Here is a 24,688-nt window from a genome sequence, read left to right as displayed (position 1 = left end):
AACTCGTTTGGACAATTCCAGCAAACCCTTTCAAGTATCACTGCAGTGTTTGTTTTCAGATCCACAGGACTCGATTCCTTCCACACAGCTGGGCTGGGATGCTCAGGCTGTTGGAGCTGGGAGTATGTGCTGTGCTTACTCCCCACAGCTTTGCTCTCTCCCTGGAATTTGCTCTGGGCATCAGGAAATGGGAGCAAATATCCTGGTGGCTCTGCCCATGAGTGACAAACCATTCTGGGTTTTGGGGATCAAGATGGAGCTGGGATCGTTGCAGAGGGAAGAACAGGAGACCGTGGGTAGTGAGAAACACTGGCTGGACTTAAGATAAAACTTCCACAGGAGGGTGGTGCAGTCCTGGGACTGGGTCTGGAGAGGTGGAGGTTTTCAAAGGACAGGGTGAGGCCCTGAGTGACCCCTGGAGCCCTGCTCAGAGCAGGAGCCTGGGCTGAGACCTCCAGAGGTCCTCCCAAGCTCACAGTTCTGTGCTGCAGCTTCCGAGCTGCAAAGCAGCCGGCCAGGAGGGGTGAGCAGCAAGAGCAGCTCCCAGGGACTTCAGTAGCTCTGTCCCTCCCTCCTCTGGGTGATGGACAGTCACCCTCCTGCCTGAGCTCCTTCTGCTGCCACGTCCTCTTCTCCCATCCACCCAAGGAATTGTCTGTGTGCCAAACCATCCCCTCTGGGACAGGTGGCTGCAGGCAGGGATGGCAGGATGGAGTCACTGGCCATGGGCTGGATCACTTAGAGCCCAGTGAATGGAGCAGCAAACAACCTGGTTCTGTGTGAGCATCCCTGGGGTTGTCACCTCGGGTGCTGGCTGGCTGTGGCCAGCAGAAGGTCCTGGTGGCTCTCCAGGAGTGACCAGTGGCTTTTCCAGCCCTGCTGGACACGCTGCTCATGCTGGTCAGCTGCCCCAGCCCTGCAGGGGATGAGGTGGGACAAGGCATGGCCGAGCAGGGCTGGTGGCCTGATGGTGGCAGGGCTCTGGGGGCTCTGTCTGGGGTGAGACCCTTCTGCAGCCAGGCAGGGTCTAACTGAGCCTGAGCAGAGGTGGACAGAGTCATGGGGGCTCAGTTGTTACAGTAAGGAGTCATAATGTGGCATTCACATTCTCAATCAGAGACATAATTCTGTCTCTCTCAGGGTTTTTTCCTAGAGAAGCACAGAGAGACAAGGTGGAAAAACACTGCTTGCAGACTGTTTATACTAACAAGTTATTACATTCTTACCAACTCCCTAAAAATTCTCACAAGTTACTGTGAGAAACGATTGTCATTTCTCTCTCCCTGACCAGGCTGCAATCTACATCATAAGAAAGAAAAAAAAATTTTAAAAATTAAAACCACTAATAAAATCTCCATATGCAAATGAACTGCCAAAAGCTCCCTGCCGTGTTCCTGCCACCATCTCTCCTGCAGCTGTGGCTGAGCTGGGCTGGGCACATTGAAATGGGAGATGGACACACAGAACAGGGGCAGGCAGGGGGAGTTCCCTGCATTCCCACTCCTGCCACACGCCTCAGGTGAGCTCAGGAGGCTCAGCTCAGGCTCCTTGGCTGCAGGAGGAGCTGGGAGGGGTGGCCATGCCAGCTCCAGACTGGCCACAGGGGCCTTTGCCTGGCTGGACTGCTCTGAGCATCCATTGCACACATTTTCCAGGCAGCCATTGCCATGGTAACATGGAAATGGGGCTGGTTCGGGCCAGCCAGAGCACTCAAACACAGAAAATGGCATTTCTGAGATGGGAACAGGGCTCTGCTCACAGGGCCTCTGTGAGATGTGGCTGCTCTGAGGTCCTTGTGCCCTGATGCCCCCAAGGATGTGTCCCCCAAGCAGAGGTGAAAGGAGGTGGAGGGAGCAAACAGGATGGGAAATAACAGGGAAAAGGGAGCAGCAGGAAGGGGATTTCTCTGGCAGTACTCCAGGCATGGATGGGGCCAGGATTTTTGTGCTTCAGCCCGGTATTTTTTCCCATGGAGACTGCTCACACATTCCAAGGTATTTTAATTTCCTTGACAGCCCTTTCAATTCCTTGACAGACCCCTCCTGCATGTGTTGTGAGACCCAGGTGGACTTTTCCAGACAAGTCTCACCTGCCCAGCTGGATGTGAGGTGACTCTGCCCCCACAGCTCGGAACTCCTCAGGATGCTGTCCCTTGACTTTTGAGGCTGGTGGAAAACCTGAGCTTCTTAAATCCTTCCCCCTAAAAGTCATGTATGTGAGGTTTCAAGGGGTGGAAAGTCTTTTCTCCTAACTCCAAGCTGCCTTGCTCCAGCTCTGGGAATGGAGCCTTGTCATGCTCTGCTCCCAGTGCAGAATTTCACCATCCATGGGATTTTCTCCTCTTTCTTGCATTTTATCCTCTCAGCCTATTGAGCTTCAAGTCTTGCTGCTGCCATTAACTGTGTCTCTTTCTTTTAACTGTGGCTCTTTCTTTTCACAGCAGTTCTCTACCACTGTTTTTAAGTGTAGAACCTGTGTGCCAGCACCAAAAATGGAGGGAAATCTCCTTGGATGCAGGAATTAGGCTAGTAGGTTTCCACCTGGCCAGGTACTCCTGGGATGTGTAGAGTTGAAAGTACTGTAAATCACTCATGCCCAGACCCACTTGTACTGCTGAGCTCCCTTCTCTTCTTTGAATGCTGTGTCACCTTTTATTGTTTTTTTTTTTTCCCTGTCTTCTGCGTGATATGCTGAAGAACAAGGTGAATTAAGGCCTTTGAGGGCCTCTGGGAAAGATACTTTTGTTGGAGGGTCTTGTGGAGCCACTCTCTGCAGTGGGAAGCAAGGCAGTGCCTCCTCTGTGGGGGGGACCAGCAGGTCTCGGTGGCAGGAGGAGATGGCTTGTGGCAGGATGTTGGAACCCCATCCTGGTTCAGGGGTTCTGTGTGGTGGAAAAGTCTCTCCTCCACCCCGAGCTTCCAAAGAAAGGCTCAGCAGTCTCTGTTGTTCGGTCTCAAGGCAGTTTATTGCAAATTATCTAAAAGATTTTCTTCTCAGGCTGCTGTGGTTTGCTCACACCTCAGGCAGAGGCACACACACACCCTGACATCCTCTCTGTCTGCTGTCTTCTTCTTCTCCCTCTCTGCCCAGGGCTGCTGCTCTCTTTTATATGGGACATTACGTGTTACAGAAGTTTTTCCCCAATGCCTATTACCTATATTAAATGGTGCTTTTCTACTCTAAACCAATCTGTGAGTGCCAACATCACCAAGAACATGGAGGTAAGGAAGGAGAAAGAGGGAGGACAGGGCAGGCCCAAATCCCTCCATCTTAAAACCTCTGACCCCCATGTACAAAGTAAAACCCCCCCTGTATAGATGTCAAAACCCCCTTGTACAATACTAAAAGATTCTTCCTTCTACTTTGTAACTACTTCTACTATCATATCTAGACTTTTGTGACTTCTTGTTCCACCTGCAAGGTTGGTAAATGATTCCATGGCTCAAACCCAAAATCACAGCTGTTTCCAGCTGCCTGCCAGGGTCTCAAATGCTTCTGACCTGGGCCTGGAACATCCAAAAATGTCTGAGGGACATTTTGACTTCCAACAGCAGGAGAGGGTGGAAGGTGAGAAGAGCCTGGCAGGGGAGCTGGCAGTGGGTGTGTGCGGCTGGAGCCGCGGTGGCTGTGGCTGAGGCTGTGATTGCTGAAGCTGTGATTGCTGAAGCTGTGATGGCTGGAGCTGTGATGGCTGGAGCTGTGATGGCTGGAGCTGTGATGGCTGAGGCTGTGATGGCTGAGGCTGTGATGGCTGAGGCTGTGATGGCTGGAGCTGTGATGGCTGGAGCTGTGATGGCTGAGGCTGTGATGGCTGGAGCCGTGGTGGCTGTGGCTGAGGCTGTGATTGCTGAAGCTGTGATTGCTGAAGCTGTGATGGCTGAGGCTGTGATGGCTGAGGCTGTGATTGCTGAAGCTGTGATGGCTGGAGCTGTGATGGCTGGAGCTGTGTGGCCGTGGCTGAGGCTGTGATGGCTGGAGCTGTGATGGCTGAGGCTGTGATGGCTGGAGCTGTGATGGCTGAGGCTGTGATGGCTGAGGCTGTGATGGCTGCGGTTGTGATGGCTGGAGCTGTGATGGCTGAGGCTGTGATGGCTGGAGCTGTGTGGCCGTGGCTGAGGCTGTGATGGCTGAGGCTGTGATGGCTGGAGCTGTGATTGCTGAAGCTGTGATGGCTGGAGCTGTGATGGCTGGAGCTGTGATGGCTGGAGCCGTGTGGCCGTGGCTGAGGCTGTGATGGCTGGAGCTGTGATGGCTGAGGCTGTGATGGCTGGAGCTGTGATGGCTGGAGCTGTGATGGCTGAGGCTGTGATGGCTGAGGCTGTGATGGCTGGAGCTGTGATGGCTGGAGCCGTGTGGCCGTGGCTGAGGCTCGGAGCTGCGAGCCGGGGTTGCCATGGGAACGGCCGGAGGATGCTCGGAGGGCAGCGCGGGCTCCGCGCCCCGGCCCGAGCGCAGCCGGGAGCTGCCCTTGCTGGGGAGCCGCAGGTACCCGCGGAGGTGCCAGCTCGTCCTCAGCGCACAGAGAGCGATCCCCGCTCCGCCAGACCCCAGAGCGCTTCACAGAGACGCTGCCCTTAGCAGACAGAGAGAGCACAAGCAGGAGAGCAGCCCCAGGCAGGACTGGAACAGAGAATCTCTGTGCCGAGAGTCCCATCCCTGAGTCCCAAAGCTGCCCCCGTGCCCAGCAGAGCCCGGAGCAGCCAGCCCCTGGCCCAGAGCACAGCTGGTGCTGTCACACCGCCCTTAGCATGGCCCCACTCGCTGCACTGGGGGATGCAGTGCTCAGCTGGATCGGGGCTGGAATGTTTGAGCTGAGCCTTCCTGACCACCCTGAGCCAGCTGCTGATGAGCGTGGGTGGGCACCCACCCCTGGTGCCTCCTTTTGCTTGTCCTGGCCCCAGGTGGGCTCTTTGCCCAGCACTGGGACCAGCACTGTTGGCAGCAGCTGCTCCAGGCACCAGCCAGCCCCTTCTCCTCCATTTCTCTGGAAGCCTTTGGTGACCACATTGTCACCAGCCCTTTGTACACCCACGGGAGTTTTACTGTGGGCTCACAAAATCATTCATTGCTGCTGCTCCCAGGAGACAGGCCTTCCTTTACAATAACCCTAGTTTCCCAGCTGGAGGGTATTTAGTGCCCACAGAACCCATTTCCAGGAGTGCTTCTGCCAACTCACTGGTACTGCTATCGGGGTCAGTGACCTGCCCTTTCCAGGCTCTCCCTGTGATATGTGAAAAGGAAATTAATTATCACATCTGCCAGGCTCCAGACAACTCTTTCTGGCAGTGGGTAGGTAGGATCTGTCTGAGGATCAGCTGGTTCTCCCCCAGTTCCTTCAGAAGCCCTGGACACACCTGCTGCTCCATGGCTCCTTTCTGCTCTCTTTTCATCTAGGTTCGTGTTGACATCTGTGGTCACCTTTGTCTCCTCTCTGCTCCCCAGGCCTGGAATCCCCCAGCTCTCCCAAGAAAATAATGAGCTTGGGCAGAGTCTCCTAGTGCTCCTCCTGCAGCTGCCCTGAAGGACTTCACTCTGGATTGCTTTGAGAAGGAAATGGGAAGATGACCTCAGCTTCCTTTCCCTCAAGCCCATGCTTTCATCTCTTGCCTTGTTGCCCATTTTCTCCAGATCTCTTCAGCCTTTAGATTCTCCCTAAGACCCCTTTTTCCCCCACTTTCCTGGAACTGCTGTTTGGTGCCAGAAATGACCCATGGGAACAGAAGTACATTGCAGGTCCCATGCTGGTGTTCCAGCCAGCTGGGCTGGGCTGGGCTGTTTGCTGTTCTCTGGCTGCCACAACCATCCCTGGACCATGAGGGTGGAGCCAGGACCACATTCTCACCTGCAGGACCCACTCAGCCATGAGCAAGAGCCCATGCCCAACATCACAGGACTGGTGTGCAGCCCTGTGCTCTGTCCATCACGGATAACACCCTCCAGAGGAGTGGGAGGCTCTGGGCCTCGCAGACCTGGCTCAGAGCACACAGCAGGAAGGCAGGAAGCATCCTTAGGCTCCAGGGATGAGCATGGCCAAAGGTACCACTTCCTCATTCCAGCCAGCCCCACGAGGCCAGGAAAAGGGATGGCTGATCTAGGCAGTGCCAGTTCCTGGTAGAAAATGCCAGTGCTGTGAACAGGAATCATGATGGCAGCATTGGGCAAGGAGGGAAGAGCTCATAGAGGATGGTTTGGCCCCATCCTGGCTCTTGGGATGAACCAGGGTGGAATCCCCAAGGGAAACAGAAGAAATGGCTGGTAGGGCATCGTGTGTCTGCACCCAGCACCGCTCCTTGGAGGAGGAGGATGACGAGGGTTGACAGTGATGAGCCGTGATGGTGCGGGAAAGCCTTGGCACTGAGGCATTGTGCAGCGGGAGCGATGGGAAAGGCTGGCCGAGGGAGGCACTGCTTTCTGCAACAGCCTTCAAAGAGTTTCCTTAAGTGTTGCTGCTCTTCAGGGCTTCCTCCTCCAAGAAAAAAAAAAAAAAAAAAGTAGGGAAAAAAGGAGATGAGGAAGAGCAATCTCTGGGTGCGGGATGAAAGCGGCCTGTCTTGACTATTTACCCAGCAATTATAAGTAAATCGGTGGTGCCTAACGGGGCCGGTTGCCATAGTGACGATGGGATGGAAGGACCAGCATTTGGTCCTGGCTGCAGCCAATCAGGCTGGGAAGCCCAAGCTGCAATATAAAGTAAAGATTCCCATCTTCCAGCCACGCACTTGCCAAGAAAGGGAAATAGGTTCAAGAGTCTGGGGAAAAAAAGTGCTGCGGCCGGCGGCAAGCAGGGCGGCTGCTCCCGTCATGGCGGACTGCGAATGCCCGGGCAGGTGAGAATCCCAACTCTCCCCATCTCCCGCTCATTGTTCTCCCGCGCCGCGGTCCCTCTGCCGCCCCACCCCACCCACGCCGCCGCCCCGACCCCCTCGCCCCGGCACCCACAATGGAACCCCCCTTCGGGTGGGAGACAAAGAGAGGCGGGTGGAGAAAGGCTCCACCATTCTCCCCAAATTGCCATCGTAGGCCTTTCAAATCAAATTTCGCAAAGCAGCTTCATCAAAGGCCCCCGGCTGAGAGGCACGAGCCCCATATTCCTGCCCCCCCGGCAGGTCTGGGGTGGTGCGGTGATCCCATACAAAGTCGGCACCGCTCCAGAAGTGTCTTTGCAAAAAAAAAAAAAAAAAAAAGAAAAAAGAGGGAAAAAAAAAAAAAAGGAGGGGGATATGGAGATAAAAAACGCAAGTGAGAAAGAACGGCGCCTAAATTGCTCATCGTCTCCCCATCTCATTACTGGCGACTTCTGAGGACGGATATTTCCAAAGGCTGCAATGAAAGACTTGTGAATGGAGCCCCCCCCGGATGAGATCAAAGCCCAAGGCTGGGACGCCAGGGTGTGCCGGAGGAGGGGGCGAGGGCCGGCGGCGCCGCAGGATGCTGGGGGGAGCCTTCCTCCCCTGCTGCCACTGCCCTCCATGTTTCCCGGTGTCGCTGCCGCTGCTGCCTGACCCATCTTGCAATGGAGACCAGGGACAGTGGCCAGATCCCAACAGCTGGAACCGAGACGAGCAAACCCCATTGGCTCACAGTTCAACAACTCTCCCAAAATTCGTGGTTAATAAAGGAGCTTATTCCATCCGGGACCTCTCCAGACACCTCGACTTGCAGATGAGCAGGTGGATTCCCCACCGCTGGAGCCCACTCCTTGGGTCTCTTCTCTCCTCACGCCGCAGCATCGCCAGCCTGGTGAGCCACCAGCAGAAGGGCCGAGGACAAAGGCAGGAGGACAGAAGTTGTGCCACTTTCCCTTCCCGCCGCCTCCCTTCAAACACGGGCTGCTTTCTCCTGCTCAGCGATAAATTTGGCTCCGGGCGGCGTTCCCACCACCGGCACCACCGGCAGCCGGGCGCCCCATCAGCGGCACGGAGAGCAAACTCACAGATGGTAAAATAAGAGAGTCATGTAGGGTTCAAAGAGACCTTCAATGTCAATTGTTATATTATTAGGTAAACTCCAAGAAGAAAATCTTTTAATCCACTGTGGCTAATCCAGTCCACTTTTGTTGGCCAGGACATATTCAGCATCAACAAAAGGCTCTGGCCGACGGACACCGGCATACATAATGTATTGATAACTGCGGGAGCCGGCTCGGCGGCAGAAAGAGCCACTGCTCGGGCCAGCAGCAGGGGCCAGCAGGAGGATTTGCCCGACTTTCATCAGTTTTATTTTCATTTCAAAGAACACGGCTGATATTTGCACTGCGCTGCTTACCAGGGGAGCACAAAGAGGGCAGGGATGTTCCCAGCTCCAGCCAGCCCTGAAACCTCACCGGGATCCTGCCAGGACCTCAGTGGGACCCTCACCCCTCACTGCCTCCCCAGGGCAGTGGTGGCACAGAGGGCTGCAAGGCCAGGTTGGTTCCGGGCCTGGTTTTGGGGTGGTGGTTCCCATGGGGAGTTGGCAGCTGGGGTGGCTCCCCTTAAATTAGCTATTCCCTGGGACTTACCCTGGGATGGTGCTGTTGCCCTGGGATGGGGGAATCACCTTCCTTTAAGGACATGGGATACAACTGATGTGGAAATAGAAGTGTCCACGTTGTGATGAACCGGCGCCGCTGGGGAGGAGAAGTGGAGATCACACCTGGACTCACCTTGTCTTCCCAACACGGCGCAGCAGAGACCAGAGCCGAGGAACCTGGAGAGGAAATAAAACCAGCAGCAGCAAAGGGCAGGTGGGACATGAGTGGGGCCCATGTGGCCACAGCCTGGCTGATGGGGGTGTTTGGGCAGGAGGAGGTGGGAGCGGGTGGGAATGAGCTGAAACGGGGTGAGGTGGCAGCTGTGGGTGCTGGAGGTGAGCAGGGCACCCCAGCCCCCCCAGGCCCTGGGTATGGCCTGTCCTGAGCAGTGGGCTCCCCTAGGGCAGTTCTGGGTGAGCGTGGACACCTGGTCCACAGCAGGGCAGGAGGGCATGGACAGCCAGGCTGGGTCCTGGGCTGATTGAAAACAGCTCTGAACGACATGGCTGGACAGGCATTAGTGGCCGTGGGATGAGGATGGGGCTGAGCCAGCAGGGAACTCTGCACAGCAAGGGTCTCTGGTGGGTGTGACCTCACTCAGGAGCCCCTGGCCCTCCCAGGATGCCACTGAGCCCAAAATGTCCTTATCCCTACTGTGGGTAGCTCAGTGCCATCCAAGGCCGGTGGCTCATGTGTAGTCATGAGGATCTTCAGTAAGAACATGGAAAGGAAAGAGCAATGGAGAAACCAAAAGGACTCATTTCAAGGAGCCCAGAGGGCTTGCCCAGGGTTTTGTCCTCATGACAAGGGACAGCAGAGGAAGGCCTCTCCAGAGGGCGGGGGGCTCACTGCACCCCCAGATGCTCTCTGAGGTGGGCACAACCATTCATCTATTGGGACAGTGCTTACAAGGCACTGACAGGCACAAGTGACCCAGGGAGGAAACAGCCTCACAGGGATTTGGTTGTTACTGTAAGCCTCAGACCAAAGCTGTTCTGCCCTTGCTGCACTCACAGATACTGGGAATCCTCCAGAACCACAGTCCCCCTCCAGTGGGGTTAAAATGGCCAATGCCAGAAGCTCCTGCAGGGAATGGATGCACAAACAGTGATTAAGCTGAGAAAGCTGTGAGTCACCAGCCCTGGACAGTCCATCCTGAGATCCACCAAGGGATCCAAGGGACAGGATGCAGGGCTGTGGATGCCACCCTGAAGCAGAGGCTCTTTGGAAGGCTGAAGCGCAGTGGGGGCTCACTGAGCCTTGCTGCCCAACCCAGACAATTGCTCTGATCATCACCAAGGCATTTCCAAAACTCCCAACTGCTCCACATGGTCCATCGAGAGGTCTGCCCAACACAGAAGCTACCAGGCCACATTGACACATGAGGAGCACAAACCACCTGGGAATTCAGATGAATTCAATGAGAATTCAGGCTGAATAATTCATTTCCATCAGGCACAATTTTCATGGTGGGGAGCTCTGGGCAGCAGTTGAATGCCAGACTAAGATAAACAGGCTGAGCTAAAGGTGTTCAGCTTTGGAGACTTGAAAATACCCCTCTGTTGGGAAGAGACATGAACCTCCTGGGCAGACACCTCTGCTCCATGTCCCACTACAGGCCAAAGCTCAGGTGGGCTGGGATAGTTTCTGGCATTGACTGGTGTCTCGTGGGTGGTCACCCAAGACCATGGGCACTCACCTCACAGCCCTGGGAGAGTCACAGCAGTGTGGGAAGAGGAACCAAAGTCGTCTGTGACACATGTTCTCCATGACATGGCCTTGGCACACTGGGGAAGATGCTGCCAATAGGAAGAGTCTAAGGTCTGGAAATTCTACAAGGTCTACAATGTCTATAAGTCCAAGATTTGGAGTTGTACATCTGCTTCCAGATGTGTTTTCTCCTGTTTTGAGGCACCGTAACTATAAAGAATTAGGATGAAATACAATACAAGGTTAGATTTGCTCACATTTGCCAGCTGTGGGTCCTCTGGAGGCTGGTCACTGTGCCAGCCAGCGTGTGTCCGTGGAAGGACTTCTGACACGAGGTGCACTGGTAAGAGAATGCCCAGCAGGACAATCAAAGTGGGAATCTGTTCTCTGGGAGAACACCAGGAGAGGCCTGAGGTGAGATGGCCAAGGCAGCAGGGGTCTGGCTGCTGTCAGCCCCCAGGGTGGGGAAGAGGAGCTGCCCAGGCTGAGGGACACAGCATGAGCACGAGGAGTGTAAGATTTGGACATGAGATGCTTGGACACGACATGGTTGGACATCAGGTGGTGTCTCCAGCCCTGCAGGGCAAGGGAGTGGCAGGAGCCTCCATGTCCCAATGGAGACAGGGGACAAAGTGCTGGGAAGCAGCTTCTATGGAAAACAGCCCAAGGCTTGGCTTCTGGAGGAGATGGGGCACTCAAAGCTGCTTGGCCTGATGCTCACATCTCCAAGGAGCAGTTCTGGTAATCTCTTCCCCAGGGAAGTGGGATGCCATGGGATGCTCATGATCACAATTCCACAACTCCCCCTGCTCCCAGACATTCTGTCCTGGAGAGCATTGGTTCTGCTGTGGTTCACCTGCCTGGCACAGGAAGGGGAGATTTTAGGAGAGAGGCAGCCAGGCAGAGAGTTGCCAAGTGGTGAGCATGGGTGACAGGCCCAGAAGCGCTGGCAGAAGGGGACAGGGATCCCATGGTTGACATCCAGTGCCAGTTTGCCTTGGCTGTGGAGCAAGTCTTGAATCCCTCCAAATACAGAGATGCCCCCCTTCTCTGAGCTTCCTCACACAGTAAATGATTTTGTGAGCAATTTCTCCAGTTTCTGTCAGGATAAGACTAACACTTTCCATATCTGTCCACCTCATGCTGGAAAGCCTCGAGATGAGTCCATGCCAAGTCCTGGGCTGGGCTTGTGCGAGGGCAGTTAAAGCAGCAGAAGAGTTTGGACACTCTCCCCTAAGTGTTTGGATAAATGGCACCCTCAGCTCATCAGCCAGGACTGTTCCCTGTAGGGGGAAGCAGATCAGCCCCAGGCACTGCTGGCTGTGTCCAGCATTTTGGCTGGTCAGGGCCTCAGCTGGTGTCCATCAGTGCCGAGCCTTTCCTGCCCCACTCACTCCCAGCATGGAGGAGGAACCCTCCAGGGAAACCTCCAGTGACCCTTGGGCAGGTCACCGGGGGTGGAGGGGCTCCAGGGCTTGCTGGTGCTGAGTCCTGGCCACCTTCACTGGGTGCTGGTGACACACCAGTGTGGGGATCCCATCCCCCAGGGGTGGCCCTTGCTGGGGAGGTGGCACAGGATGGTTTCTCTGAGGAAGGGCCACCTCAGAGGGAAGATGGCCAAGGAGGGCAGCCCCGCCTGCAGCTGGGTATTTCCAAGGTGCTGCTGGGAAGCAGGAGGTTGGGAAAGGTGTGATGGAGGCTGGAGTCTCTTTGTGGGTAGAGAAAGATCCTGTGGCTATCCTACCAGAGAGCTGAAAGAGAAGAAGCTCTCAGAAGTGCCCCACCAGGACTCTGGGTCCCCCAGCTGGGGCTGGCCAGTCCCCCTGGCCTGGGATACAGGGGATGCTGCAGCACACACAGAAGGGCCCAGCATGGCAGACTGTGACCTCCTGCCAGCACAGCTGTCCTGCCTGGCACGGACAGCCACCAGGAGCCTGGAAATAACCTTGGCAATAAGCTGCCAGTGGCAACTAGATTCTGGCAATTGGGCTGCCTGGTCACCCAGAGCCAATGCTTGCCCAGGGCATGGGATCACTCAGAGGAGCGTCTGGGGCATCTCCTGCCCTGTCTGAGGAGCTCGAGGCTGAGGAAGTCATTCTGCAGGCGAATTAAGGAGTGGAAAGGCTGTAGGGCTTCCCTCAGCAGTGCCCCATGTGATCACAGGAACCCTTTGCCCAGGGGTGGCTGGGGTTTGGACCTCAGCAAACCACCACAACCTCAGCTGTGGCCACTTCATGGGCTCAGATCTCTCCCGGTGAGGGACAACGGTGAGTTGGACCTAAACTGTATTGTCAGGCACAGTGCAGAGGTAAAAGTATTTCTAGAGCTTGCCCTGGATGCATGAGCGTTTCTGAGATGTCCTCACAATTCTCCCTGCACGCAGCAAAGCCGACCATAAAGCCGTGGGCCACTAGGTGGACTCACAACAAACCAGAATTGCGGGACAGAGCAGCTCCCTGACCGCCTGCCCCATCTCCGGGGAAAGCCTCGTCAGAGCAGAGGCACCGCCAGCGAGAGTCGTGCCAGGAGAGAGCAGAGAGACAGCAGCGTGTGTCCAACTGGCCACTGCCTGGTCACCGGAGGTGGAAAATTAGCCAAAACATAGTCACCAGGCTTTACTCGTCACAAAAATTTTGCCATCTCCCTGGGGGAGCTGACCCCCCAGGAGGAGTGAGCCAGGAACGTGGGGACCAGCTCTCCAAGCTGCGCTGCTGATGGAGACCGTGTCCAAGGGTCACACTGGAGATCCTGGGGCTGCAGGACACACACCGAGGCACCACCGAGCGCTGAGGTGGCTCTTGCCAGTCGAGCTGGTGGCCACAGCTAAGCCAGAAGATCTTGCCCAGCGTTACAAAACAGGTCTGTGAGAGCGGAGCAGCCGATATTTCCGCACTGACCAGTCTTTCCCCAGCTTCCAGTAGCTCAGGTCACAGTCACTGATGGCTGGGTAAAGGAAATCCATCTTTTCCAACATAATCAAGCAGGTTGAATTATCATATGCTGCTCTGGGACAACCCTGCTGCAGGATCCAGATGTTTCCACACAGCTGTTCCTCGTGTTTTTCTCATCCCATCCCACTGTGGGCACACTAGAGCAGAGGGCAAGCAGTGGCCTGGGCAGGTGGGTGGGCCCTGGCTCTGCAGTGGGGCTTGGGAACCAGGGGCAGGGTTGTCCCCTGACACTGCTGCTCCCTCCTGCCTCAGCTCTGGAGGCTGGGACCATTCCAGCAGGAATAACCACTCCAGAGGCCCCGTGCCCAAGACAGAGCACACCCTGCCCCAGACATCTCCCTCTCACAGAGAGGCAAGATGTGAAGTGTGTCCTTCAGGACCATGGGAACAGCTTCCACTCCTGAGAGTGGGGAGCACAGGGTGTCCCTGCCTGGCCCAGCTCTCCTGGAAACATCTCCTGGGTAGGGTGGTCCCAGCAGGGACGAGCTGACATCTCCTCTTTCTGCAGAGCGGCATTTCTGGGATGTGTGTGGACAGCATCCCACCCCTGGCACCCCAAGAGGAGCAGCGAGCCTGGTGGTCTGGAGCATGGAGAGGCAGGAGTGCAGGGCACAGGCCCGGGCTGGACCCCAAAGGTGGGTGCAGGAAGGTGTGTGGGGTGTCCCTGGGGGTGCTCACCTTCACTGGCTGGGGATGAAGAGCACTGGGAATTGGTGGTGCTGGCTGAGCTCCTGTGCCATTGCTTTTGGCAGAGGAGGCTGATCAAACCAGGGGAGCTGCAGGCTCTGGGATGTGGCAGGGTCTCAGATCTAGCAGGGGCCTGTGAGGGTCTCTTTGCTCTGCCAGATACAGAAAGCTCGCCCCAAAAGCAGCACAGAGGCTGGGTGGGGAGGGTTGGGGGACACACCAAGGCCCTGGCACCCCTATCAGTTCATACACTTCCATGCCACAGCCCTGAGCTGGGATGGGAGCCCAGGGCTTATCTGGGGTGGGACAGGAGTGAGAAGAGAAGCCCATGTGAACAAACTGGGCTTTGCCCAGCCAGGGCAGAGGAACTTTAGCTGATATGGTCACTGGGGTTATGAACGGTGCAAACCAAGCAGAGGAGAGTGGCCATGAGCTGCTGTGACTCTCCTTGGGCTGGTTGGAATGGAAGAGAAGGAGTATGGGGAAAGCTTTGCCCAAAACTCCAGTCCTGAGCCCAAAACATGAGGCTAGAGGTGGCTGACAGTCAGAAATGAGCTGTGGTGGTCTGTGAGCTGGTGGCAGGAGTGTCACAGAAGCGTGGGAAGACAAAGAAAAGTTCATGTCAAGCTCCTTTGTGAGGAGGGTGCTGGGTGAACAGCACATCCACAGCTTCCCAAGGCACAGCATGAGCTTGTCCATAATCTTCGTGGTTTTTTTGTGGTTTTTGTTGTTGTTGTTGTTGTTGTTGTTGTTGTTTGGTTGTTTGGGTTTTTTTTGAGGAAACATCAGGTTTGAGGGCTCTGTAATCCAGCAGGAAGGGCAAAGCAGAGCTGGGGGAAAGAGGTTGATGCCAGGGCAGGCACAAAGACAAACACCTGGAGATAAAGGTAGAGCAGACCCCTGGGAGAACAGGCTAGGGTGCTGGGACACTGCAGGGGCTCAGGGTTATGTACTGGGGCTTCCATCTGCCATTTGGGCATCTGCACCACCATGGGCAAACACTGGCAGCTGTAAAACCCAGTCCAGAGAGCTGCTTTAGCTGGTCCAGGCCCTTCTCCCCCTACATTCCTGGAAGAAGGTCACCCTGGCTACAGTTTTTGTTATTTTTGATGTGAGCAGTAAAGGTTTTTTTCCCATCTACCCACTCCAGGCCTTTACCCCAGCATAAACAGGGGATTTGCAAGCAAGCACCCATGTGGGAACAGGAGTGAAGAGGGAAACTGGGATGATTTTTCTGGAGTGGAAGGATCTGAATGCCCAGAGTAGCCAAGCCCTGTAACCTTCCCCCTGCCTAGAACAGGCTCCACCATGGGCTTTATGAAAGAGGAGGATCTGAGTGAAAAGGCATAAACCTGGTATTCAAACAGTGCTTTGTCCTTTTTACCCAGCATTAGAAGCAATGTGTTTCTCTCCTTGGGGAATCCATAGAAGCAGGCACACCCAGGATCCCTGTGGGACCTGCACCCAAAGCTCCATGGATGCTTTTCCAGGCTGGCATGGCCAGGGTGGGCAGATATCTTTAGGCCCTGCAAAAAGGGATGCTGTGGTGGTAGAAATCAGCACTCACTTCCACCCTTGCCCCCAGCCCTGGCACAGCTGTTTGTGGGCATCCTCACTGCCCCCTCTGAGATCTGCTCCATCCATCCCTCCCAGTGAGGGAGGTGCTCTCATCCAGCCCCCAGCCCCATCCATGGCCACTTCTCTGCTTTGTTCTCCTGCCAGCCATATCCTGTGGCTCTGCTTGCTTGTCCCCTCAGTGGCAGTGCTACTGGGCTGTTGGTGCCTCATCCCAGCTGGGCTTTTTGGGATACTCCAACTTCCTGGTGCCACAACACCAATACTTCTATCTAGAATGCTAATACATTTTCTTCCTCCTATTCTGTAAGCATCATCTTGCCAGTGGTCCAAGAGAGAGCTGTCAGTCACCTCTTGCTACTCAGGACATCATTTTCTTGGCATAATTTTTTTTCTTTAAATCATTCTTTTCTTCAGCCATCATTGGTCACATAGTCAAACCCCGGATGAGGTTTGACTACCCTGAGGGTGCTGCAGGCCCGAGGTGGGAGGCAGCACATGCCCTTTGCCTCTGTCAGTGATCAATGTAGGACCTCATATTTCAGAGTATTTCTATTTATCCCTTAGTTCCAAAAAGGTTTTTGAATAAAACCACCGAATTTCGGCATCGCTGATGACCTTGCAGGAGCCTTTTAAACGGCAGCCAAAGGTTGAACAGCACCATCTAGTGCACTGCCTCCCGAATCCGGCAGCGCCAGAGGGACGCCGGCTCACCCCCGCACATCCCTGCCTGGAGGGGAGCGCTGCGCGCTGGCAGCCCCCGGGCATCCCCCCGGCACCGGCTCGGGCACACCTTGCTCTAGGAGAGCCACAATTCATTTGGGGGGACTCCAGTCAGTGCCGAAGCCGATCCAGGCGGTTTCAGGCTCTGCAGATGGGATGTTGGAGAGCTTGCGAGTCCCTGCCTTGGCAGGAGGGAGGTTGCTACAGAACACATCCCTTTGCAAGGAGGCTCTGGAATTGCACTGCACCAGCGCTGCCTGCATGTTGCACAGACTCTTCCGAGCAAAGGCTGAGAGCAGCTCCTTTTCTCCAGTGTTTGCTGTTTGTTTCTTCCAGGCAGAAAGGAATGTGTGCATTGGGAGCTGGGAAGTGTCCAGCACCCCAGGTTCACATGGGGACAGCTTCAGTGCCAGGGTGACACCAGGGGTACACAAAACACCACTACCTTTCGGTGGTGTCAGCTTTGGTGTAAGGGTGATATTTGGGGTGAAAGGCAGAGCTTCGTGGTCAGCTGATGAAGAGGGAAAAATAACCAGGTTTGGTTCACTGGCTTCAAATCTGAGATCTGCAGTCTGATTCCTCCAGCACACAGCCAGGAATGCTCAGTGTGGTTTATCACCTGTTTGATGTTATCAGATAAATCTGGAAGTGATTTTGGCCCCTGGTAGAGTGCCGACGTACGCCTCCTTGTCATGAGCCACCTGAGGGGTAAAATGCAGGGAAAGGGCTCCAGAGGGAGCCCATGGCTCTCTCAGCCCCAAGCATCCCTGCTAGAAGACCAGAAAATAATGAGGCACCGTGAGGGCTTGGCATTGATCTGTGGAATTTGCTTCTTGTGGCCTAGGAAGGGGCAGCTGCCTGGCTGCCTTTGCTGGAGCAGAGCAGTGCTGGCTCTGCTTTCCCTGGGAGCATGCACAGTGATCCTGCACTGCTGGAAGGGACGTGCTTGTCTGCAGGTCCCCTGCCTCTCTCTGTGCCTTGGGGGTGGGATGGGGGCTGGTCTTCACTCTGGGCTGTGACCCCTGAGCTGGGGGAATGTGCCAGGAGCTGGTGGGAGCAAGATGAGCCTTCAGCACTTCTCCCACATCCCCAGGTTCAGCCCAACCCAAGGAGCAGTAAAGAAGGTCAGGGAAGGATGGCAGCATGAGGGAGGACATGTCAAGCCCCAGCACTTCAACCACCTGCATCCTGCTGCACCCAGAGTCGTTGCCCACCACCTCAGGCTCTCCCCTGCCACGGAGAAATCTTGCTCTAGTTTCTCAAATGAACTCAGTTCAAGCCATGAATCCTGCTGGGCCTTCCTCTGGGAGATGAAAAGCTCTCTAACACCTGATCGTCTCTCACCCATGAAGTGGCTGAAGTGCTATAATGGAGATGCCTCTGGGGCTCCTTTGAACTTGCTGGGGAGGCTGCAGGCCTCAGCTACCCCCCCCCTGCAAAGCAGGACTCATTTTTAACTCTCCTCCACCTCCCGATTTCTCAGCATCCTTTCCAAAACACAGATGCTGGAACCCTCCTGCTGTAGCACTCAGCCCCATCCCAGCTGGACGTCCCCCACGGGGAGCCTGCTGCTCCCACATTATCCCTCCTGCCTCCTAAACTGTGGTAAACACTAAACTCCCCCCGATGTGGTTTTGCCAGATCCCGGGTTTCCAGCAGAAGGGCCCTGTGTTCAGTGGACAGACCCTTTCACAGCTGCTCGCATTCAAGCACGTTTTATTTGCCAGGCACTCGGCTTGTGAAGTTTTCTACAGCTGTCTTGACCTCGTCCATGTCTCCTGCCCCTCTCATTTCCCTCACCCCAGCGTTTTTCTCAGCAGGGCTTTTTAATCTATTTCTAGACCATTGATGGAAACATTGAATAGCACTGGGCTTCCCATCCAAGCCTGGACACCCACTGAGCGCGCTCCCATTCTGCAGGGATTCCCCATTGATGGCTGTCGGTTTGCCAGCTCCCAGCCCCTTTAAGGTGTCCCTCTTGATGTTGTATTGTGCTAATTTTTAATCAGAATAGTATATGGATTAAGTCACATGCCTCAACAGAGCCCAGGTCTTTTATTTCTATGCCATAACCTTTATCAGCCAAACTTGTAATCTCTTCAAAGGATGACATCAGAGTTTGACAAGAGCTATTTTCTGGAAACTAGGCTGATTGCATTAATTATATTCCCATCCTTTAATTCTTTACCAGCTGAATCCCACATCAGCTTTGCTATTATTACGCCTGAGATCAGCATTGCACTGCTACGTGTAAATCAGCTCCGAGCATCGTTCACATGAGAGACTGCAAGGAGCCACATCATCCTGCCAGACTCTGTGCTGGGGTGGGATGGGGAGTGTCACTGCCAGAGTGGATATTTGGGAACTTCATAAAACTGGAAAAAGAAATGTTACATTTCCAAAAGTTTTCTCTAAATGCACTGAGGCAGTCAACTGTGGCAGCATCATCACATAAGAAAGGAGAAACAGTCCCTATTGGAAACTATTTTGTTATTTCTGATTTTCAGAGGACTGTCTAGTGTCTTGTTTGTATGTTCAGCCTGGCTCGGAGTCTATCACTGCTTTCCAGGGAAGACACGCTTTTGCACTTCCCTGTCACGCTACTCTCATTTGATCTCTGCATCTGGCAATTCACTTCTTCTCCCTTCAGTGTCCCCATCACTGCAGCCTCAGAGCTGGTGCACCCTGCTGCACAGAACCCAGCATCGCCTTGGGAGTCTCCAGGCGGTGTGACCCTTCCAGTCCATGCAGTGCCACCTCTTGGCCAGCCCCTGCTTTCCCCCAGCGGCAGTTGCCCAGCTCAGAGAAGCAGGACACACACTGCAGGTTCCAAAGCAGCTCTAGTTGTTGTTGGAGGCAAGAGCAGCTGGTGCACCGGTGCCCCTACATCCCCAGGCCCACGGTGCGTGGTCCAAAAGTGACAAAACTCGGGTGTGTCATGGTGTTCAACGCGGACAGCACCGTGGAGCCTGGTGGTGTTTGAGGGTTGATGCCTTCCCTGGGCAGAGCCCTTCCACGAGACCCCGGAGGTCTCCCAAGTTTCTCTGGGCCGTCTCTGCCCGGGATGCTCACGGGCTGCCCTCATCCAGGGCCGGACGAAGCCCTGGAGCCTCTCAGCCCCTGAGGCGCCTGCCCAGCCGGGGCTCTGCGGGAAGCCGAGCCCGAAGCCTCGGCCATGTGCCGGAGCTGTCCGGGGAGCTCAGCCCGTGCGCTCGGCAGCGTGCTGCGGCTCCCGGGGCTCGGTGCCTCCCCCAGCCGGCACCCCCGCGCTTCCCGGGCCGGCCCCGCAGCGGGTGCGGGGCCTGCGGCCGCGCCGGGCCCGCGTGCGGCCGCGCCGCCTCCCCGGGCCGGGCCGGGCCGGGCCCGCTCCGCCCCGCTCCGTCCCGGTCCCGCAGTACCGGGCGGGGGCGCGGGGGGCGCGGCTGAGCCGCCGTGCCGGGCTGGGAGGCAGCGGCGCAGGCGGAGCGGAGCGGAGCGGGGCTCGGCTCGCTGCTGCTGCTGCTGCTGCTGCTCTCGCTCCCCGCCGCCGCCAGCCGCCTGCGGCCGCGGCCATGGGCGTCCCGGGCCGCCCGCTTTGTGCCGCCGCTGCCCCTCCGGGCCGCCGCCGCCGCTGAGCCGCATGGGCCGGGCCCCGCGCCGCCCCGGGCCGCCGCCGCCGCTCCGCGCGGGTGAGTGAGGCGGCCCCGGCCCAGGCCCTGCGCCGAGGCCGCGCCGAGGCCGCCGCGGGCGGGAGCGCGGGGCCGCGCCGGGGCCGCCGAGCCGGGCTAGGCCGCCCCGGGCGCGGGGGGAGGCCGGGCGGGCCGGGAGGGGAGCGGGGCCGGGGGCGGCGGCGGGGGGGCGGCGCGGGCCGGGTCCCGCGAAGTTGCCCGGGGGGCGGCGGGGGCCCCGCGCGGTGCCCTGTCAGCGGCGGGGCCGCCCCGGAGCCCACCCGGCCCCGCGCCCGCCGCGGGTCCCCTCCGGAGCCGGCCGGGCGGCTCGGCCGGGCGCCTCGCGTGTCCTCCGGGAGCTTCCTGGGGCTGCCCCGGCCGGGGCGAGGAGCCAGCGCCGCCCCGCCGCAACAATGCCCGGCGTGGCTTTGGGGCTGCGGTGCCGCTGCCCCGGGCGTCCCCTTCACCCGGCCGGGGGTCACCGAGGACCTGCACCGCACACGGGGGGCGAGTCCCGCTCTCGCTTTCCAGGAGCGGGGTGAAAACCACCCAGAACCGCCCCGTGGTGCCAAAGCCCAGCCTCGTCCCGCGGTGCCGGGACAGGGGCTGCGTGCCGGGGGCTCGGGCCGGGCGTGAGCGCGGCGCTGGCTCCTGCCGCGCTCCTCGCGGGGCCCCGCCACCCTCGCTGGCCGCTCCTGGGCTCGCTGGGTTGTTTCACGATGCACAGGTGGGCTGTAAGGACAGGCACGGCATCGGCGGCGGTTCTTGGTTTAGCCAGGATCAGGAAATGGGGGGTCAATGGTAAAGCGTCCCAAAGATGTTCGTTGTTGTGGGGTTTGTTTTGAGAGGGAGGGCGAGCTAAAATGTGTCTTTCTTGCTGTGTTTTTACGTGCAATTGAGTTAACCCAGTGCAAGGAGTAATTTATGAGGCTGCTGGTGCTCTGCAGTACTTGGGGCTTAGAGGCTGAGGCTGTTCTGTTAACACAGGGCTTTTGCTACTTGCTTTAAACGATGAGGTTAATTTGTTGAGCAGCAGAAGTAGCAACCCAGGGATTGCCCTTTTCTTCCTTCCCTGCCTTCCCCATGCCTTCCATCCTCCATATTGACTCATTGCTCTTCTTTAAAAACACCGTACTTGATCAGGTTTCCTTGTCAAGGTGGTTTTCTCATCTTCCTTTGGTGACCTGAAATTTTCCCAGGCTCGTAGCATGCAATTCTCTTAGCGTAAATGAACCTTTTCTCAACGGCTTGCCTACAAAAAGCAGTGCTAGAACTGAGCTCCTGTACTAACATGCCCATCTGAAGCAAGAATGCAGTCCAGATGCCCAAAATATTAGGGTCAACGATGCATCTGGATTCCCCTAGAGCTAGACGAGGCGACGCGGCTTATTTCTGAAACGCAGAGATTTGTGAGGAATGTGGCGCTGGTATGTCACTTGAGCTACGAAAGCCACCTGTGTTTGATTAAGGTGCAGCCCTGCTTTCAGGACTAACTGGATGTTTTTTAATAATAATTTTCACAAGCCTTAAATTCCTGTTTAAGGGTAAGAATTTCCTAGATCCATAGCCAGATAAAAACATGTTGCCTTAGTGTGATCTGGTATACGTCCTGTCCAGGTAGGCAGTGCAGAAGAGCTGGTGGCAGTGCAGAAGGTGGCATGTGTCCTGTAGTACCTGAGTATGGATCTTTTGGATGTGGGCTGCCACATACCAGGGTCATGTATAAACCACCGTTGTTGGGAAATCTGCTGGTGTTTTAGCATAGCATCAGTTGTATCAGTGATGCTGAATTCTGGATATAAAATTTTGGGATGTTCTGTAAATGTGCTTGTTAGCCTCTGTCTGATTTGAGCTCAGTTCTGTGCTCTCAGAAGTTACCAAGCCATTGATCCTGTTGAAAAAGAGGTGTTAGTACATTAAAGGTGCAGAGCATAACCTCTAGTTTGTTGTCTTAGAGCGTTTATTTCCAGTGATACTCGCTTATTTTTTCCTTATTTGTTTCAGCCAAACAAACCTGTTTACCTTGGAGCTACAGATATTGGTGACTTGAGGTTAGCGCTCATCTCCCACTGTTCCCACGCAAGCAAGGACCAGAAAAATGAATATCCAGGGGAAAGGCTTCCCCTTGGACCTCGGAGGAAGCTTCACTGAAGATGCTCCAAGGCCACCGGTTCCTGGTGAGGAGGGGGAGCTCGTGTCCACAGACCCAAGGCCAGTTAGCCATGGTTTCTACTCTGGTAAAAGTGATGTGGTCAGAAATGAGACGTCCACGGCAACACCGAGGCGCTCCGATTTGGATTTGGGGTACGAGCCCGAGGGGAGTGCTTCGCCAACTCCACCCTACCTGAAGTGGGCTGAATCACTGCACTCCTTGCTGGATGACCAAGATGGCATCAATCTCTTCAGGACTTTCCTGAAACAGGAGGACTGTGCGGATCTGTTGGACTTTTGGTTTGCCTGCAGTGGCTTCAGGAAGCTGGAGCCATGCGTGTCTAATGAAGAAAAAAGACTCAAGCTGGCAAAAGCCATTTACAAAAAATACATCCTCGACAACAATGGCATTGTGTCCCGGCAGATCAAACCGGCCACAAAAAGCTTCATCAAAGACTGTGTCATGAAACTGCAGATTGACCCTGACATGTTTGACCAGGCCCAAACAGAGATTCAGTGCATGATAGAAGACAATACCTACCCTTTGTTCCTTAAGTCGGATATTTATTTGGAATACACAAGGACAGGTGGGGAAAGCCCAAAAATTTACAGCGATCCGAGCTCAGGGTCTGGGACAGGTAAAGGGCTACCTGGTTATCTGCCAACTCTGAACGAGGATGAGGAGTGGAAGTGTGACCAAGAGGCCGAGCCCGAGGCCAGCAGGGACTCGGCGCCTTCCAGCAGGCTCACGCAGAAGCTGCTCCTGGAGACGGCCACGCAGCGCGCGGCCTCAGCCCGGCGCTACAGCGAGGGCAGGGAGTTCAGGTAGGTGGGGAGTGGCCCGGGGGGCTCCCGTGGGCGTGGGGGTCATGGTTGCTTGGAAGACTATGGTTGCTGGGGAGCATCCACATTGGTACAGGATGGCATCGCCGAGTGGTTTGATGGAGTGCAAAGCTTTGTTTGAAATTAATCGCAGGTTGTTTTAAAGGTGTCTTTGGCTGTTCCTGTCTGATAGTGCCAGATCATTCCTGCAGCATGTATTTCACCTGGAGAAACTGCTGCTGGAGGTGTTTTGGAGGCAGGTAGGGCTTGGTGGGTAGTGCAGGGCCATGGGTAGCCCTCGTGCACATGCAGGTGGCTGGGCAAGCTGCAGTGCCAGGTTTGCCATACCCTGCACCAGCAGGAGGTCAGTGTTCAGGTACTGTAATGTGGGCAGGTACAGCTGGTGGTGACACTTCCTGTGTAGAAATTGTCATGAGCCACAATTGGGAGCTCAGGAGATAGATACCCTCACCTTGGTGATGTGAGTAGGAGTGAAACAGCATTGATGCTGCTCCCTGATGATGCTACTGCTTTGCATATGAGATTTCCAGCATTGAATTCTAACGGTGTCAGTCAGAATCCCCAAATCCAGTTAAAAACATGCCCTGCTGAAGCTCTTCCCTTCATGAAAGTAATTGCTGGGTTTTTTTTAACTGAAGGACTTGTACAGTTCTGCAGCCTGTTTTTTTTCTGGGTCCCCCACCCACTTCCAGCCAACATGGATTTTGAAACTTGCTGAGAGCTCAGTTAAAATTCCAGACAATTAACTTAGCAGGGAGCTCTCTGGGATCAATAAGCATGTGTGTGTCTAACCCTTGCTGAATCAACAGAACCCAGCCAGAACACATTCCTACTTTTTCCCCCCCTTTTTAAAATAAAATCTCCTTGTTTTAAGACCTGCTTAGGCTAAAATCTGACACTTTGTGAAGATTACGAAATGAAGTAGCTGAACTGTCCTCTTCAAAGCCTCCTGCCTTATGAAAAGCATTTCTGTGTTTAATCTCCCTGAGCCGTCCCTTTAGGCTGGCAGCTGGAAGCGCATCCCGCCCCACGCAAGGTCTCGGCGCCTTTCAGCTGGCAAAATGTTCTCGGTTTGATTCTTGTTTTCTTACAGATTTTGAGGAGGGGATGTTGCATGTGAAACTCATGGGGAGGGGGGAAAAAAAGGGAATTCATGTGGGCTCCTGCTGTTTTAATCAGGAGTCAGAAAAAAAAATCCCAGTGTCTTGGGACTTTCCCATGGAATTAATAAAAACCTTGAATGTGTCTTGAAGTGCATTTCACTGAGCAGTTGGGTGCTCACCATAAATGAAGGATTAGAAAAGTCTCTGATTTAAGTATCTTTTTATTTAAGCATTAATGGTGTTAAGATTGAAAATAACTTACTTGAGGGTCAGCTGTGTTTAGTTTCCTTACCAGACCAGGTAGTAAATCCTGTGTGTTATACTGAGTTGTTTAGCTCCAGCTTCAAGAACAAGGTGCACTTCACCCATTTTCTGAATATATCTGTGCCAGGTTGTAAAATGGTTTAAGAAATGTGCTGTGAAATAGAAGTGTTTTGAAGAAGAGTTCATCAGTCCTGGGCGTTTTCACAGGAGGTTGGAACACCGTGAAATAAATCTTTACCTGGAGGATGGAGATCAGAGAAAACGTGTGGCTATTAATTTGTAATGTCCAACAGCCTGTCATTGTGGCTGCTGACACTCTGCTGACCTGTGGGGTAGGGAGGCAAGGAAATGTTTGCCCTTCTCACCAGAGCAGGAGTCACTTCTCAGCCTGGAGTAGCTAAAGATAAGGGATTTATTTTATTTTTTAAATGCTGGTCTGTCAGCTTCTATGGTGTCCAGAGCATTGCCATGGAAGATGCTGCTCAACTGCATACACTCTGCATTTTTTAATTGTAAAGAACT

General features: G+C 55.2%; 1 protein-coding gene across 2 annotated transcripts in view; it reads left to right on the top strand.

The window, feature by feature from the left end:
* Nucleotides 1-19,759: 19,759 nt before the first annotated feature.
* AXIN1 (axin 1) overlaps nucleotides 19,760-24,688 on the top strand; it is a 72,268-nt gene continuing 67,339 nt past the window's right edge. For both annotated transcript variants that reach the window (XM_021548599.2, XM_021548598.2), the window contains exons 1-2: nucleotides 19,760-19,826; nucleotides 21,810-22,781. In XM_021548599.2, coding sequence (XP_021404274.1) covers nucleotides 21,904-22,781 — 878 coding nt within the window. In that variant the 5' untranslated portion in view covers nucleotides 19,760-19,826; nucleotides 21,810-21,903. The remainder of the gene's footprint in view (nucleotides 19,827-21,809; nucleotides 22,782-24,688) is intronic.

The sequence above is a fragment of the Lonchura striata genome, chromosome 16, assembly GCF_046129695.1.
Source record: "Lonchura striata isolate bLonStr1 chromosome 16, bLonStr1.mat, whole genome shotgun sequence".
Taxonomy (NCBI): Eukaryota; Metazoa; Chordata; class Aves; order Passeriformes; family Estrildidae; genus Lonchura; species Lonchura striata.
This window is presented reverse-complemented; position numbering and strand designations above follow the sequence as displayed.